Consider the following 19,012-nt stretch of genomic DNA (forward strand, 5'->3'; position numbering starts at 1 on the left):
AATAATAATTTAAAGACCAAAATACAATAAGCTGATGAAATAAATAGGAAATGTACAATTACAGAAAAACATTAATGCTAACCCCCAAATAAGTGATATTAACTTTCAAAAGTCATGCATTCAAAAATGCCAGGATTGCTGTTTTTTAATTATTATATATTGTTTTAATTTGTGTATATTATACATAATATACACAAATTAAAACAATATATAATAAAATCACTTGTTGATAGGGTATCTAAATAAATTGATTTAACATATTAAAAACAAATACATTTCCTTAAAAAAGAAAGGTTAGAGATAGAAGAACAATTATCTAGTGTAGCTAGAAGGTATGTCCAGAAGGGGTTATACTAGTGATTTTTTAAAGGCAACCAGCACAACACTCTCCTCTATCACTTACTTCTTAGACTCAGCTACTCACTGCCTCCACTCAAAGTGCCAGGAAAGGGATGTATCTTAAATCTTATCTGTTCTGACCCCACTCGTCTCACACCAACATACACTCCGAGCGGAGATATCTATCATCTATCTATCTATCTATCTATCTATCTATCTATCTATCTATCTATCTATCTATCTATCTATCTATCATCTATCTATCTAATGGCTGTGTGTGTGTATGTTCCAGCATAACTCTGGAACGCCTCGAGCAATTTCAACCAAACTTGGTACACAAATGACTTACTCTCTGGAAACAAATACTCTGGGTATAAGACACCCCCAAAACCCCTTGGAGTGTGTGTTCTATTAAGATACAGCCTGTTGTGCCTTCAAATGGCTTCTACTGTACTGCCATAAAATGGCTTCTACTGTACAGCACAGTGGAGTTGCCATGGTAACGGCTTCACTGTACTCCACAAGGGGACTTCCTCTGGTAAGGGGGAAAACCAATATTAGAAATTACATTTGGGCTGGACAATTTCCCCCTATAGATAAATACCTAGCCAATGCCGGGTTATCGGCTAGTTACATATATTAACGAGTTTATTGTCCATGTAAACTGGGTCCCGTCTAACAAGGACTCTAGTCAGGTAGACTTACCTCTGCAGAGAGCTTCTGCTTCGTCTCGTATAAAGAGCGGCAGATCGCCAGAATCTCATCTCCCACACTTTTCTTTTGCTCCTGTAGGCACTTCGTAAGCATCATTGTTCCCAGTTTAACCCAAAGATTATTACTTGAACATGTTCTAAAATAAAGGAAAAGAAGTTTTCTTGCGAGCAGTAAAAGCAATCCGATCTCTATTGTGCGTTATCTACCTACATGTACTTTCAAATAGTGAATTTTTGACAACATTTATTGAATGCGAATGCTTTGTGTAACTTTTACAATAAACGCCGATGAACTGCTTTTAAAGTGCATGTAGTCTGTGACTTTTTAGAAACAAATATGCAAAAAAAAAAAAAAGATTAACAGAACAAATTATTTTAATAAAAAAAAACCAACAACTTGTGGCCAAGAGAGACGGAACTTTATTAGGAGCAAGCTGCTTCTTAGGGTAGACAGAATAAGCACATGTCATGAAGGTTGATATGTGTTTTCTGTAATATTAAATAAAATGTGATAATAGAATAAAAACTGAGATCAGAAGCAAATAATACTTGAGACTTTTTTTTTTTTTTTTAAAATCAGATAAATATTTGTTAATCATTTAAAAGTTGGTAATAAGAGAGGCATGGTGGCTCAGTGGCTTAATGACGCTGGAGATGATCCAGTGGTTTGAGCCCAAGTATCATCATGGTCACCATCATCGTCATGATGACAGGGGGAGGGTTCCACCACAAATGCGCAAACGACAAAACCGCCCCTGACTAAACTGCGGTGACAAAACCGTGCCGACAAAACCGCGCCGACGAATGAGCGCTGAAGCGCGCCGACAACAGCGCGCCAACAGAAGGGCGCTGTTATCCTAACCCTAAACCAAACCCTAAACCTAACCCTAACCCTAAACCTAACCCTAAACCTAACCCTAACTTAAATCGCGCTTCTGTTGGCGCGCTTTTGTCGGCGCGCTGTTGTCGGCGCGCTTTTGACATCGCGGTTTTAGCGCCGCGGTTTTGTCGGCACGCTTTTGACGTTCGCACATTTGTCGGGTCACACAGGGGGAGCTCCTGCCATTTGCCTTAGCTTCTGTCCACCCTACAGTTTGAGAGCATGTTCTATGCAAGAAGCAAATAGCACTTAGACTTATAAACCACTTCACAGTGCTTGACAGCCTTCTCTAAACGGTTTTACAGAGTCAGCATATTGTCCCCAACAATCTTGGTCCTCATTTTACCGACCTTGGAAGGATGGGTCAACCTTGAGCCGCTCAAAATCGAAGCTCCTGGAATGAGCAATGAGTTAATCTGCAGTACTGCATTCTAATCACTGTGCCACCAGGTAGAGTGATAGATAGGCACCACTTAAGTGGGGAGATGAACTGGTGCTCCGTGCAGGCAGTTAGGTTCCTGATGGTTGTGAATTTGGCTGGTTGTGGCGCCCACTTGTGAGTCAGTTATGGGAAGGGAGAAGGCCTTGGGTGAACACTGCGGTAAGAGCCACTCATCTTTCTCTCTGGTGTGAAACCAGCTCGTTCTCCTGTGGTGCATTTCGTGCAGTGCATGTGTTCTATAACAGGTCTTGGTCAACGGTGTTGAGTTTAGGCACAATTATCGCACTTGATATATCTGTATACTGTGGCATCCATTATAGTAAAATTCAGAAGGTAAAAATGTAATAATACTCATAAATTATAAATTTGCCACGACTAGGTTTACCCACAAATGCTCTCCTCAAAAATAAATTAATGTAAGAATCCATACAATTTATCTATTCTATAGAGTTAAAGCTTAACATTTTGTTCATTTTCTGCCTCTCACATTCCACATCCATTTGTCTATAGATCCACCTAGGGATCTATAGGGCTTTGAATTTCAGACATGTGACTATTATTGGAAATTAAGAATGAAGTTGCAATTTTTCTTCTGGATCATCATTAATGAATGATGAAGAGGGAGAATCATAGCATTAAACATTCTTATTTTTCTCTTTAATTGGATTGTGAACTATTAATAAACTAAAACAGCTTACATTAGGAAAATGCTATTCTAATTATTTGAAAAGGACTAATTTTAATACAAGCACCTAACTTATTAAAGCTATGAAATATATAAGAAGTTGCGACATTCACCGTCTTTTTTTTTATGCTTCAGGAAAGCCTATGGATGCTGTGACTAATGAACGCATCATATGGAAACAAAGTATTTCTCCCTGTCAGAAATGAGTTATTCATGTAAAACTATGCAAATGTACACGACTGGGTGCATTCTAGTCAAGGATGATGTCTTTGATAAAGTGACAGTTTTTCTTTGAAAAAATCCAGAGGTCATCTGGAATGTGACAACTCAAATAAAGAGACCAGATAAAATAGTTGAATACATAACTGAATTAACATTGTGGAATGGCAAGTCTCCATTCTGGCAAATCAGTTCAGTGAGAAAACACATTATGCCATAATGGGGGTAGTTACATACGGTAGTTTTGGTTTGGTTGATTTGGTTTGGTTTATTGGATTTATATGCTGCCCTTCTCCCAAGGACTCAGGGCGGCATACAACATTAAAAAAACACATATTACAAAAGTTTAAAAAAAAAAAAATATGCAAAACAAACCCAATTAAGATTAACAATAACATTTAAAAAAAATTCAATTAAAATTAACAATAATCAATAATCTATTTTGTTTTGTTCAGGCCAGGCTGGCTTGCTGGATCTGCCCAATGACCTGGTGGGTGGGTGTGGCTTGGTGGTCATGTGACTGGGTGAGCATGGCCAACTCGATGTCGCTCACACTGAATGGCGCCTTGCCAGCCTCTCCTCGCCACTCCCCTCCAAGCCATTCCTCGCCTCACCACCCGGGCTCCTTAGGGCCCCGACAGGAAGCAGTTGTTGGAGATAAGCAGCCACCACGAATTGGCAAAACAGTTCAGTTCAAATTGGATCTGACTGAGGTTTAGGTTTAGATTTAGGTTTATTGGATTTATATGCCGCCCTTCTCCCAAGGACTCAGGGCAGCGTACAACATAAAAGAAAACACATCTTACAAAAATTAAAAGGGACATTAAATAAAGTATCCAAAAAAACCCCAATTGATATTTACAATAAAAAATTAAAAATTGAATTAAAATTAACAATGATCAATAATTTATTTTGTTTTATTCAGGCCAGGCTGGCTTGCTGGAAAAGCCAACTTTTTAGGGCGTGTTGGAAGGACCGGAGGTCGGGGATTATATGAAGCTCCGGGGGCAGCTCATTCCAGAGGGAAGGCGCTCCCACAGAGAAGGGTCTCCCCCTGGGGGTCGCTAGCCGACACTGTCTGGCCAACGGCACCCTAAGGGGGTTTTGGTTTCCTTTTTTTCTTTTTGGCCAAAAATCAACTGAAGAGGGGTAAATAAGTAAAAGCCAACATTTCATGACCCAAAATCTACTTATACAGTAGAACTTTTTTTTTACTTTTGCCCTGTGGCCCCACCAGTCTGACCCAACAAATTTTCCAGACGATATTTTGATAGGAAAAATGTCTTGAGAATAAATCCAAGGAACAATATAAAACTCCATAGCTCAGGGGAATATTATCAAGCAAAACCAAAACAGTTGTCATTTGTCATTAGAGGAACTCAGATTACAAAAGTTCATTTTCTGAGTTGTCAAGAGACAACTAGTGCTCAGTTTTACATGGCTCAGTGGCTAGAAAGAGAAGAAAACAATTTTATTCTTTACACTTGTAAAGTGCTCTCTCTCCCCCCCCCTTTATTCTTCAATCAATTTACTCAGAATAAATGGGTCAAAAAGGAAAATGCTAGGAGACTTTTAAAGCTAGGCAGATAGGAGTAGTTCTATACTATAACACTTCCCAATTGCAGTCAGAAATTTAGTTTTTTTTTTTGAAAAGGAAAACAATGAAATTATGGCATAATGGATTGTTTAAAAACACCATAGATCTAAGCATGCTGGATATTTTATCCGTATAAAAAATCCATATATAGCCACAAGCTGCAGTGGCGCAGCGATTAGAGTGCAGTCCTGCAGGCTACTTCTACTGACAGCCAGCGGCTGGCAATTTGGCAGTTCAAATCTCACCAGATTCAAGGCTGACTCAGCCTTCCATCCTTCCAAAGTCGGTAAAATGAGGACCCACATTGTTGGGGGCAATAGGCTGACTCTGTAAACCGCTTAGAGAGGGCTGTAAAAGCACTGTAAAGTGGCATATAAGTCTAAGTGGTAAGTGGTATATGCATAGCTTACCGTATATACTCGAGTATAGGCCGACCCGAATATAAGCCGAGGCACCTAATTTTACCACAAAAAACTGGAAAAGTTATTGACTCGAGTATAAGCCTAGGGTGGGAAATGCAGCAGCTACCGGTAAATTTCAAAAATAAAAATAGATACCAATAATGTTTTTGAATATTTATTTCAAAGAAAAACAGTAAACTAGCGGTGTATTCAATGAAATACTTCACTCACCTCATGATGCTGATGTCCCGCTGTGATGATGATGTCCCGTGCAGCCGCGGGAGCGATGTCCCGCCTCCTATGACACACGGCACAGTGATTCCTATCATTGGATCACTGTACCAGAGGAGGTGGGACATCGCTATGTGGCTGCTTGCCATAACAAGGAGGAGGTGGGACATCGTTGCAGAGCGGCAGGAGGGGGAGGAAGGGGAATCGTAAGACAGCCCTGCATTACATTAGAACGTGAGGAGGGGGGATGGTGCGGTGCGCGCTGCGCGGCAAACTGACACAGAGGGAGGGGAAACTCACAGGGGCACTGGGCCATTCACGAGTGTCACCCAGCGGCATGGCCCCGCCCCTTTTTCTCCTCCATTTCGGGCAAATTTTTCACTGACTCGAGTATAAGCCGAGGCGGCTTTTTTCAGCCCAAAAAGTGGGCTGAAAAACTAGGCTTATACTCGAGTATATACAGTAATTTGAAAGGCAAGAGGGGAATCTGATGAAAAAAGAAAATAAATGTAAAAAAAAAACCCTATTTCTCAATGCAGCATTTTTCCTACTAAATTCAAATTTTGCTTTCAGGGATTTCTAAGTGTATATCAATGCTTTATAAAGGTCAAATATACACAAAAGTACACAAAATATATTTTATTTCAGTCTTGGAACAAAGCAGGCCAACTCAGAACATTTCGCTGAAATGTATAGCTTGGATGGACTCCCAACCTAATGGATCAATCTTCCATATTCCATCAGAACAAAATATGTACCAAATATTATGATTAAAGGAAACATTATAGAAGGACAGCTATGTTAGCCTATGGTAACCAAAAATCAGAAAGATTCTGGTAGCATCCTTTTTTAATTAACAGGCATAAGCTTTCAGTAGTTGCTGCCCACTGCATCAAATGGGCATTCCATAATCCAGGACATTCTATTGTGGATTACAAAATAAATTTTTGGGAAAAAAAGAGATTTTAACAATGTGGTTGAGCAAGAGATTGTACATCCAAAGGTTTTAGGCTATCTCTGAAGGTCTTAACAAATGCAATGTTTTTTAATTGATAAATTTTAACCTGTCTTTCATGCAACCTTCATCTGCACAACCAACCTGTTTTTCTCCTTCCTTCCCCATTCATTTCATCCCATTGCAAATCCTAGCTACTCTATCCAACTGACCAAGCAAGAAATAGGTCATGATAGCTTGTGCCTTTTAATACACTTTGTTAATTAGAAAAGATGCTTTAAGACTATTAGACTCATTTTGAATGTTGGTTTGTAGTACTAAATAAACCCATTGTGTTAGTTGAGATCTTCAAAGGTAGCCTGACATTTTTTTGATATTTAACAATCTCTCACTGAATTCTGTTGTTAACATTTTTCCCCCTTTCAAGATGGAATGTCCTGGAAGGCTGAAATACTCTGATATACCCTTTGAGTCAAATTTCATGTTCATTAATTATTTTGTGAAAAGTTTTGGCTAGTTTGTTCTATGTAAAATCCAGAGGGGCAAATGATGCCAAATATCAGAGGAAGAGCATGTGAAGATTCGCTAATCATCTGTGTCAAATTGTTGAGGGGGTGGAGTGCATGATGGGGCTGTTGAAATATAATGTTGGGTACACATGCGGTCTCTGATTCTCATGTTAGTATCCCTGTTCTATTGTTGCTCATGTGAATCTGTATGCAAGTTTAGACCTGCGCCGAGGTGGCGCAGTGGTTAGGGTGCAGTACTGCAGGCCACTTCAGCTGACTGTTATCTGCAGTTCAGCGGTTCTAATCTCACCGGCTCAAGGTTGACTCAGCCTTCCATCCTTCCGAGGTGGGTGAAATGAGGACCCAGACTGTGGGGGCAATATGCTGACTCTGTAAACTGCTTAGAGAAGGCTGAAAGCCCTATGAAGCGGTATATAAGTCTAACTGCTATTGCTATTGCTAGTATGTTCTACTTGGTGAAGTGTTCCTTTCTAGTTGGTCTGTATTAGCAATAACAACTGAATACCATTGTCACCTACAGTTCATAGCTTAAGCCACTCAAATGTGTGCATGTATATGTATATGTGTACACACACACACACACACACACACACACACACACAAGTATGTATGTATAATTCTGAAAAGTCTGCACCATTTTATTAATTTCTATTAATCTTTCAGAAAATATCTATGCATTTTAACTTGAATTTTGTTGGTCAGTGATCATCATCACGAATAGGTTTATGGACTCTATGAGAAAATATATTGTGTTTTTTTGCACTTCAAAAACAGCAAAAAAAGTCTTTCAGAATTGGGGTGGCCTAGAAATACCATCAATCAACCACTGACTCAAAGTGCCAGTTTCTTACCACTTAAAAATAACAAGGGAATTCTACAAACATTTTTTTTTTCCCTTAACAAATGGAAAGTACACTCAGAATTAACACTAGGAGAAGATCTACTTTAAAATTCCCAAAAGTATTTTTGGCTTATGTTAAAGTGCAAAACAAATAACTTACATATCTGGGCTTTTCATAGGAGGCCAAGCTTGCAGGAGCATCACTAAATGCTGGAATTCTTCATGTTTCCTGCTATTTTCCAGGAGTTTCATGAAGAGAAAGTACCTTTTTTCTTCATTTTCAATCTCTGTTATTTCCACCTAATAAATTCAGGAAAGCAGCAGCTCACAGTAAATACAAGGTAAGAGTAGATAACATAATTATCCAAATATTAGTTGCTTAGACAGTTAAATTGGTGGCATATTAAACAAAAACAAACAAACAAACAAGAGATATTCTTGTGTTAAATTGGGTTTGTTTATTCCCGTCAAGTCAATGTTTAATCCCGGCAACTGCATGGACTAGTTCCTGTAGTTTTTTTTTGGCAACATATTTTGGAAATGTTTTGCTTTATTTTTTACACATTTTCTTACAAACCCAAATAGGAATATGAAACGCATACTTTCACAGTTCAAATATCTCCTGCAAGATCTCCTGGTTTCAGTAACGGATGAAGGAGGACAGAGCAAAACCACAGGTATAATGGAATTAGCTTGAAGAGATCGGTGACAAGCAGAGAAGCTTAGGGAATCTTTGTATAATGGGGCTTTCTCTAGCTCCCAGGGGGCAAGTAAATTCTTGTCTCGTCTTGCTTGGTTTAATAGTCATAAGACCGTTTATCTGCTTCATGCCACCCAAATTCCTGCTCTAGAAGGAATTGGGTAATAGATTCGAGTAATATGCTTCCATGGTACTTAATACTGATTCAGCAGTTAATCTCACTTAAGAGTATCCGTCATTCTTTATTCTCCCATTTCTGCTTGCAGAGATGCTTTTAATTCAAAATGGTTAAGTCTTTTTTTTATTTATCAATCAAATTTATAAAACTGTTCATCTCACCTAAAGTGATCCTGGGCAGTGTATAAACATTTGATGTGAATAGATTTCCCAAGTTGTAGAATTCTGCTTTTTTTAGCATAAGAAATTTTATTCTTAGTACCTAACTTCTCTTAAACAAGTCAGTCAAACTGGCGGCCTACGGGCTGGATACGTGACATGCAGGCCACGCCCACCCCACACCCACCCCACCTCTCAGCAAAGGTCAGATAAAATTGTGATATGTCATGATCCGTCATGTGATGCAATCAAGTTTGACACCTATGCCACAAACGTGTTGCCCCCTTCTGATAGCAAGCAAGACCATTCCCAGATTTTGATTTTGAAGGGATTTTATAAGGAAGATGGGAAGGGGCTTCAGATAAGGGAAGGGCCTTCTATCCTCATCCCTATTAGCAAAGTGATTGCATAGAAAAAAAATGAGGAAAAGTAAATAAAAATGAAGTCCTTGATCTTTTTACTGTTCTTCCAATTCCATAGTTCTTTTTGGATTTGGATTTATTAGAAACTGAACTTCAATTAATATATAAAAACTCCAACTATTTCCTTTAAAAAAGCTCATATTAATAGAAAGCATGCTACAGGATTTTTTGATTTATGCATAAAAGGGTTTTTTTTTTAAATCATCAAGTTACATATCAAAATAAAACTCATATATATATATATATATATATATATATATATATATATATATATATATATATATATATATAAAATATATATATATAATATATATATATTATATATATATATATATATATATATATATATATATATATATATATATATATATATATATATGTAATATAAATTAAGAGAAAAAAGCTGTTAAAAATAGTGAAATCTGACAAGAAAGTTGATAATTAATTCAAAAATAACTTCTTTAAAAAGCTGGAAATATGAATATTATTGTCATGAGAATATGTTATAAACACTTGTACCAAAAAGCAAATAATAAATACTGATTTGTCAGATATTTGATCATTACTGAACATTCTCTGCTATAATTAATACAGGAATACATACACATTTTCAATAAATGTCTTATAATAATAAATATTATTTATATTTATAAAGATAAATATTTATAATAAATATTCAAACTGAAAAATGCTAAAATGTTGACACAATGTTATTTCTCATTTACATTTTTTTTTCATCTCAATGTGAATTCTGTAATACTTGATACCATATCTGATTCTAGAGGACTTTATCCATAATGATACTATTGAAATACTAATTTTCATAAGCACTATCAGCATTTAAAAGAATGGTCTTTAAATGAGTTTAGGAAACAGGGCTGCTGAAGCATATGATACAAGGAAGCCAAGCGTTTTCTTTTCTGGAAATTTAAATTAACCATATGCATTTGTTAAACACCATAAAATTATCTGTTCATACTAGCCAAACCTCAAATCAATAGCAGATTTATTTGTATCTTAGCAAACCCCATGCTGATTAATTCAATTTGTAAATGTATTTCTCTACTATTCAGTTCCTCACTGCAATGTGAATCTGAATTACTACAGCCTTAAAAGCAGAATTACAAACAAGACACTTGAGAGAAGATTCTAATTGCTACAATACATTCTCAAGCCCAATGAAATTCTAGTAAAAAATCTATTAAATTCATATCTATTCACAAGAGAAGGCTCCTTGAAAACAAGTCAAAGATAACATATGCTTTTATCTTCAGGTACTGTGTTACAATCAAAAGATGAAAATGGAATGAAATTCCTCCACTGATTCAATATATTTTGTTCTCCCACTGAGATTTCCTTGATTTACACACACAATTATGTATGTGTCATTATGAACTCATAGAAAAGCAGTGGCTCTTTGCTTCATCAAAAATGATCTTGAAATGGAGGGTACTGATTGTTAAATGATTATGCTATTTTTCCCCCCGAGAAGAAACTCATAATAGGATAAATTACTTGTTCTTCTTGACTTAGCTCATATTCCTCTACTGTAACTTAGATAAATTACACATCAAAGTTCTAAGCATCTTAGCTGGAGTACAGTAATTTCTCTTGTAATGGCTTCTCAACACGAAGTTCAGTGTATGCTATTACATATATAAAAATTACAGTGTGATCCTATTTTCTCCATGAGAGTAAACCAATGTCTACAACAAGCAGGGCAAAATGACCAAAATCTGCCATTTGCTACCCTTCTCACTACTTCTTTTAAGGAACTTTTCTTTTCCCCTCCCTGCTGGTGAGAGAATATAAGCTAAAAGCTGACCTAAAATATCTTCTAGGTAAAATGTATGAATAATTGTGTTTACAGATCCAGAATCACCCATACACCATACATGATATATATGGTATCACTGGTGGCTTTTAAGAAGAGATAGGACAGCCACTTCCCTGTAATGGTATAAGGTCCCCTACTTGTGCAGGGGGGTGGACTAGAAGACCTCCAAGGTCCCTTCCAACCCTGTATTCTGTAGTTCTGATCTGAACTGTCTAATTTTCCCTTGGGGATGGAGGAGGGAAGAAATGTTGGGTAGGATCTTAACATACTTCATCATTCAGCCATCATGAAATTTATTTCATTCAGTTTATTTCATTCCTATTTACTGTCGCTCTTATCTCAGCCAATTGCTAATTTGTTTTTTTAATATCTTAATTTGTCGTGTTCCTATGCAGTTTAGATCACACAAGTAAGAATTAGAAATAGCTGTAATAAAACAATATAAACTTTGCCTAAGCATTTATTTGCCAACAGAATAGTGTCACTGAAAACAAATACAGTTAATTCAAGGGGGGAAACTCAAATACCATTTCATAATTCAAAATGAAACCAGGGACTACATACAACACGGTAGGAACGTTATGTTGCAAAATGCCATTAACACTGAATGCTTCAATTGCTATCCTACAGTAAAAGGGTAATTGAAGTAAGCCCAGCATACCTCAAATCAATGGCAGATTTATTTGTATCCTAGCCAAAGTTAGTTTAACCAACTTTGATTGATCACAAAAAAACATAAGCAACACAAGAGCCGATGAACACTTGGATGGGAAGTAATTATTCTACTGTCTAGAGCAGTGGTGGGTTTCAAAAATTGTCGGAACCTACTCTGTGGGTGTGGCCTCCTTTGTGGGAGTGGCTTGCCACCCATGTGACTGGATGGGAGTGGCTTGCCGCCCATGTGACCGGATATGAAATTATGAATTAGTACTTAGGTCGGTCCAAGTAGCTATTCAGAAACTCTGGCATTGAAGCATGCAAGTCTTAAAGCTGTCAAGTTACAAGATCCTTGGCAGTGCTGGGTTTCAAAACTTTTTGGAACCTCTTCTATAGGTGTGGCCTGCTTTCCGGGTCCACTGGTGGAACCTCTTCTAACTGGTTCCGTAGATTTGATGAACCGGTTCTACCGAATAGGTGCGAACTGGTAGGAACCCACCTCTGGTCTAGAGTCACATAATTTTTAAAGAAAAACATTCTGGAAGAAGGCAATGGAAAACAATGAAAAACATATTCTTATTATCAAGAGACCTATGTGGATGTACACATGTAATAACCCGGAACTGAGCTACTTAAGAGAAATGCTTTTTAAGTATTATAAAAGACAAGATAAAAAGGAAATAATAATTCAGTTGATATGAAAACCCTTGTACTCACTAACTTTTCCTGCTTTCTGAGAACCATATGCAATTTTAATAATGTATACTTAATTTTGACTTATTTTCATGCTATATGCTCAAGAGCTATGTCTTAATTTACAGGTTTAATTTTAATTTTATTAAAACCCATTAACGAAGAACAGGAATTAGAAAATGAAAAATCACTCTAGATATTTATTGGTTTAAGTGAAAAAAAAATATTTAGTACAAACAAGCTCCTGTTTAACAGAATTGAGAAGAAACCCATAAGTGCTCTGTATGGCCTAAATAATCAATGAAGGTCTAGCAACAACTGTTTCGTAAATAACTTGTGTATTAGTAAAGAAGAATCATTGCCATATGAGATTGCCTACCTGAGTCTGGGGCCAATAGGCTTTGAGAACAGCTTGTGTTCTAAACAGTATAAGCAGTTTGCTATCCTCGTCGCTTAGGTGAAAAGCTTGCTCCAAAATCTGCAGCACTCTTATGCGAGGCTTCACTGGTAAAGAATCATTTCCACAGTAGGGCCTAAGCCAAGCCAACAAGTCATCTGAAGACACCATATTCTCGCTACAATCAAATCAAGAAACACTTCTGTTATTATCGCTTTTCATTTAATCGTATTCCATTAACAAATTCCATTCAGATCCTTCTTGACTTAAGATAGCGGTCTCCAACCTCTCTGACTTAGCGAACTGGCGGGGGTGGGGTGATGGTTCTACGTGAGCGGCAGGTGAGAATATTCAGGAATTAAACATTGAAGTAGCTAACCTAAAAACTATCAATAGATAGCAGACAATCTTATATCTATTTTAAAATTATCCTTAGCACTTATTTATAAGCAGTTGATAAATTAATTCAAAACTTAAGTTGATAAAGCAGAATATCCTAACAGAAGCAAAGTATTTCCCAGAAACCAACTGACTCGTCAGGAACAGCCGAAGGTTTCCTGTTCAATATTTTCAGCAGATCTATTGTTACATACTATTAGAAATTTGCATTATTATACACTTTTATTTTGCCAGTTTTGGGTGTTTTTAAAGACATTCATTTCCAAGGAAATTATTTTAACATCTTCTTATAGCTATTTTTCATATAACACAATCCATGTTAACTATTGGTCAGGAAAATCAGCATTCTGATTACCCAATCAAAGGAGACTATGCCTTTCTTGTCACTAGAGAAAATCTGAACTTTAATACCTGTTCAGTTCTTCAAACAATATTTATATAGTTAAATGCCCAAAACTGCAGAATATAAAAAGTAGGTATCTGTACTTTTTTGCTGATTGACAAAAACAGAAAACAAAACAAAGCTGAATTTTTGAAGAAGTAAAATGGACAATTAGAATAAAAGAAAGGAGAAAGCCATGGTAATTAAATTATCTATCTGAACATTTAGCCTTCTCAAGGCCCTTCATTGTCTGTCTTTCTTTAAATTATTATTTATTCATTGAGAAAGCGAAACTTTGAAAGTTGCTCCTGCCAAATTGTAACATTTTCTACCAGGACTCCCATTTGTAATGTTCCTGATTTAGTTCATTTTGCAATGCTTCTTTCTAAGAAGTTTTAGATCAGGTTGTTGCTAATCTGTGATTTAAGTTATACTTGTGGGAGAAATCAGGATTTTAGCCCAAGAAAATAGTCAACTTGTTGATTTATGTTTATTTCCAACAGGCCTAATGTTCTATTTTGCAGTCAACTTAAGTTGCATCTCTACTGCTCCTCAGATTCCTCCAAAGTAACTATATACTTGGAGAAGAATTTGGGAGTAATTAACCCCCACTCTTTCCCCCTCAAACATCTAGTTTACTTTTGGTTTTTAGCTTTGCAATGTACTGTATTTTTGGAGTATAAGGCACACCTTTCCCCCCCCTAAGAGGGTGAAAATTTGGGCGCGTCTTATACACCAAATGTAGCTCTGCCCACCCACTGGCCCCACCCTTTGCCTCCCAGCAATTTACCTCCTCGTAACAAATGGGAAAATGGGGCTTGCAGAGGAGGCAATAGGCTATGGCAATCCCTGCAGCCTGAAACAGCTGATCATTGGAAGGCCCATGCTGAAATTGAAAGTGAAACTTGCTGTTTGCTGCAAGGAGGCAAATTGCTAGGAGGCAGAGGCAGATTTTTTTCCCCTTCTAATCAGGCTAAACTGAAACAGGCTGTTTGCTGTAAGGAGGTGAGTCAATAACTATAAATGCCTACAGAATGTTCAAATTATTAGACTTATTTTTTAAAAGACTGCCTTTATTATTGTTCCAGACAACTGAACAAAATGAAGAAGCTTTTTAAAATAAATGCTTGATCTGAAGAGGCCCAATGCTATTGTATCTTTTTTTTTAAATAGCAAAGAATAAAGTATACTTCCAGAAAGCCACATTGATTTTAACAGAATCTGTACAAGTATTGTCTGAAATGTAACACCACAAACAGTGTATTTCATCTGTACTGTTTGCTGCAAGGAGGCAATTTGCTGGGAGGCAGAGGCATACTCCCTCCCTCCTTGTTTTCCTCCCCAAAAGCTAGGTGTGTCTTTGGAGCATCTTATACTCCAAAAAATATGGTAAACCTGCACTTAATTCTTGCATGAACCTCTTTAGGTCACAATCTTTATCTTAAAATATGATGGAAATACAGTACTTAATCCATACTAGAATGTGTGAGCTTTTGAAGTGGCAAGCTTTTCCCACCTGTTCTCCTAGATATGCTTCATACTGTTGCCGTTTACCTGCCCAAACCTGGAACCAAGCCATATTGAGCAGAAAATAGTTTACTTTCTCCTGTCTTCAGCAATAACTCTTCTACATCACGAGGCACTGCTTCTTTTTAATACATTTGATTCACCCACAAATCCTTTAGGAATAGTCTTTTAATATCTTCCTTCTCAATTTTTTTTTTTTTTGAGAGGCAAGGCTTTAATTTAACCTTTCCCATTTTCTCCAAACAGCTGCTCTTATTCTCCTGGGCTAGAGTTAATCCATTTGAGTCTGATCTGTTCCTTCAAAACGTCACATGAATAACAATATTGCAGCTGACTAAAGATAAAAAGCACTTTCTGTTAATTTTATAAGTACACAAGGAAGCAAGTTAGAAAAGGAAGTTCCCTAGAAATAACTGACTACATAGTAATAATAGACTAATAATAGTTGCGTTTCCTGACTACTGAAGTAAAAAAACCCTGTTATTTCATTACATAAGAAGTATCATAACTTTTCTTGATCTAATACACAGACTACATATTGAATGACAAATCTGTGGTTTGATGAAACACACAATCAAACAACCTTAATAAGATGCTGTAGGACTTACAACATTCAAGTTATCAGGAAAACCACCACTATTCATCTCAGACAACCGCCACCCATTTTGCTAGTTCTAAAAGACTATATATCTTTATTTGTATAAATAATGCTTGTTATATTCACTGGTAATATTTCAACTTGACACTGTTTTTTTTTTCCAAATGAAAAGAAGAAGCAGGTAGCATGTGATTTATATTTGAAGTAATACTGTAGTCATTCTAACAAGACAGATGAGGACATAATACCAACTAGAAGACACCGATTCAACCTGTCTGAAAATGCTGAAATAATGTAAGCTGACAGTTTAAGTTCTCATTTCATAAAAACTTCAGAATTTATTTAGCCTATGTACTCTTTTTATATTCCATCTCTCAAAGAACTGGTGCTAAATTAGAAATGAGTTTTTGGAGGAAGTGACATTTGGAATGTAAATTAAAAAGTTGATAAATTAAAAAGAAAGCGGCTGAGGCCTTGGCTTCAAAAGTTAGGCAAGCTCATTTTTCAGATAACTCTATCTTCCTGAAGGGAACCATTTATATTTAGTTCCTACAACATCTGAAGGATACAAAGGTAAATAATGTTTCACGGAATACAAGCGTAAGACCTTATTATAGTAATATTGGTATTTCAAAATTTATCTTCCTACTAGAGTTTTATTATGGATTTGTGACTAGGTTCATTGGGCTTTTCCCTGGGGAAAATAATAGTATGCATAACAAACAGTGTAGCGGTTCTTTTGGAACTAATAAGTTGACAAGTTATAGCAAGATAGATGCAGGAGGTGCCTATTTGAGAAAGTTTGCTGCCAAATATATAAAGTGGAAGTTTAAAGGCTACAGATCCACTGGTGGGTATGGAACTATCTGATTCCATCAAAACATTTGGGACTACGTAAGAAAAAAAAGATAGCAAAAGAGAGAGAGAGTGAGAAAGAGAGAGAATAAAAAATATTTGAGGTTAAAAAAACCCCCAATGTTAGAGAAATGAGAAAGGATAGTAGGACATATGTACTGTGAAAAGGACAGATTCCTGAGAAAAAGCTATAGAGCTGCAGGTTTCTGAGTAGGGCACAGAATGGGAACCTGAAATTTAAACATATGGATGTGTAAAGAAAGCATTTCAAATTTGGTAGGAAATTAGTATGGAGAACAAAACCAGAAAGTATCTCAAATCTGCTGGCTACCTGCATGAGTAAAAACTTAGTTGAATATAGCATGCAAGAGAGGAACAAAAATAATATCTGTATCTGTATCTGTATCTGTATCTCTCTCTCTCTCTCTATCTCTAGGCTGGTTTCCCAGGGTCTGGCCAGGAGTTTTACCACAACAGCCCCCCTCCCCCCAAACGCCGCAGAAGGGGCTTCCAGTGACCCACCATCATGTTCATCCTCGCTTGGAGCATTCATGGGCTCTCCCCCTCCCACCCACCCCCCTCCAGCTCTGCCTTGTGATGTGAATGTGGTCCAGTCTCGTGTCTCCTGCCTCCCTTCCTGTTTCCCTCCCCAGCTTGAGTCGCCTCTGCTGAGCTTCCCCCCCGCCCCCCCCCCACTTCCTCTGCCATCAGTTAGGAGGAGGTGCTATCATGGTGACCCAGAACCCCTGCAGCTCGCTGGGGGGGACGGACACTGGGGAGGGACACTGGATATATCTTGGGGGGACATGTGTTTCCAGTCCTGCTCTCAAACTGGTTTCATTTACTCTGCCACAACTCATTTCTGGTTTTTTGTTTGTTTGTTGTTGGGGGGGGGGGGGTGTTTCCACAGCACCATTTCTAAGCTGTTAGATTTAATCCAGGTTTTTACAATTAATTCAAATTTGATGCATATTCTTATTTAGCAAATGTAATCAATTTTCACATTATACTTTCAAAACTCTTACCCATTTTCAGCACTTGCGTGGACAGCAGAAACAATGTCTTCCAGTATCTGAAAATGATCTTTCTGAGAAGAATGCTGATCACTCCCTTCACTGTCAAGTGAGTAAAACAGAAAGATGCTTATTTGGAATCAATGTTTCAGAGATTTTTGAGTCCTACGTGTATCAATATTCTACGCTGCTTATCAAACTCTAAACAAGTAAAAATCACATAAAAGATACGCTAAGTTTATCCTAATTTGGTTTGCTTTGTTTCAATTGAATGTAATATGTGAATCCAACCATTTGTGGATCTGCAAACAATTTAGGGCTTACCGGAAGTAAGCTGAATGAACCCATTTGAACTTGTCCAATAAATCTCATTTAAACAAGCCCTGATTTAGTACTATTAGGAGTTCAACTTTCATAAACTGGCTTTGAACTCAACTTTCATAACTGCGTTTTGTAACTGCCAGAGTAATTTTTGTTTTAAAGAGAAATTAAGACACAAGATCCCCTCTAATTAATAATAAAAAATATTTTATTTCATTTGCCAGGAAAGTTGTCACATTAATCAGTATTAACAAACCACACCTATAAAGACCTTAATATGAAAGCATGTTAAAGAACTATCTGACATGTACTGAAGTTACTTTGTTGGTTCAAAATCCTGAACAATTACCGTAAGCATCTAAAGAGTCATTACGGCTTATCTCCCAAGCGTCGCAACAGTAATAACACTGAGATCGCTGCAAGATTCTAGGCCTCAATTCTGTTAGGAATTTTTCTGGCAAAAAAATACATATTCAGAGTATAATTTTCTCATTTCAAGCATAGAAGAAAGCTGTACCAAGGTTTGTGAACTGCTTCTATTGCATAACTAACTAGCCTCTTGGGAAAAGGGAAAAATTCACAACAACAGGACCTTTGCAAAGCAAGCTATGGATAGGGTCATGCTAACCCCAGTTTAACATGTACAGATTTAAATATTACTGTTCACTTAATAGTTCAACAGTATTTTATGCTTAAAGTAATTTCACTGATTAATTTGTTATTTGTATTACATAAGCTCTACTTCTGCATTTACTAGAGTGTAGTAACATATATATGTGTGTGTGTGTGTGTATGTATATATGTATATGTATATATATATAAAGTCACAACCCCTGGTATGTATGTATGTATGTATGTATGTATATATGTATATGTATATGTATATGTATGTATATATGTATATATTTAAAGTCACAACCCCTGGTATGCCCAAATATGGGAGGAAGTTCACTGCTTCCATTCTCTGTCCATCGGCTCGTCATAGGAGACCATCCAGGAAGAAACCCAATATTTTTACTGTTACATTTGTTTTATATTTGTG

At 36.9% G+C, this 19,012-nt stretch overlaps 1 protein-coding gene across 1 annotated transcript in view; it reads right to left on the bottom strand.

The window, feature by feature from the left end:
• The window catches only part of NBAS (NBAS subunit of NRZ tethering complex), a 193,881-nt gene that overhangs the window by 15,835 nt on the left and 159,034 nt on the right, over positions 1 to 19,012 (bottom strand). Inside the window, 4 exon segments of the mRNA XM_032213456.1 lie at positions 1,045 to 1,189; positions 7,994 to 8,133; positions 12,858 to 13,053; positions 17,662 to 17,751. Of these exon segments, the coding sequence (XP_032069347.1) occupies positions 1,045 to 1,189; positions 7,994 to 8,133; positions 12,858 to 13,053; positions 17,662 to 17,751 (571 nt within the window).

This window comes from Thamnophis elegans, chromosome 3, assembly GCF_009769535.1.
Source record: "Thamnophis elegans isolate rThaEle1 chromosome 3, rThaEle1.pri, whole genome shotgun sequence".
Taxonomy (NCBI): Eukaryota; Metazoa; Chordata; class Lepidosauria; order Squamata; family Colubridae; genus Thamnophis; species Thamnophis elegans.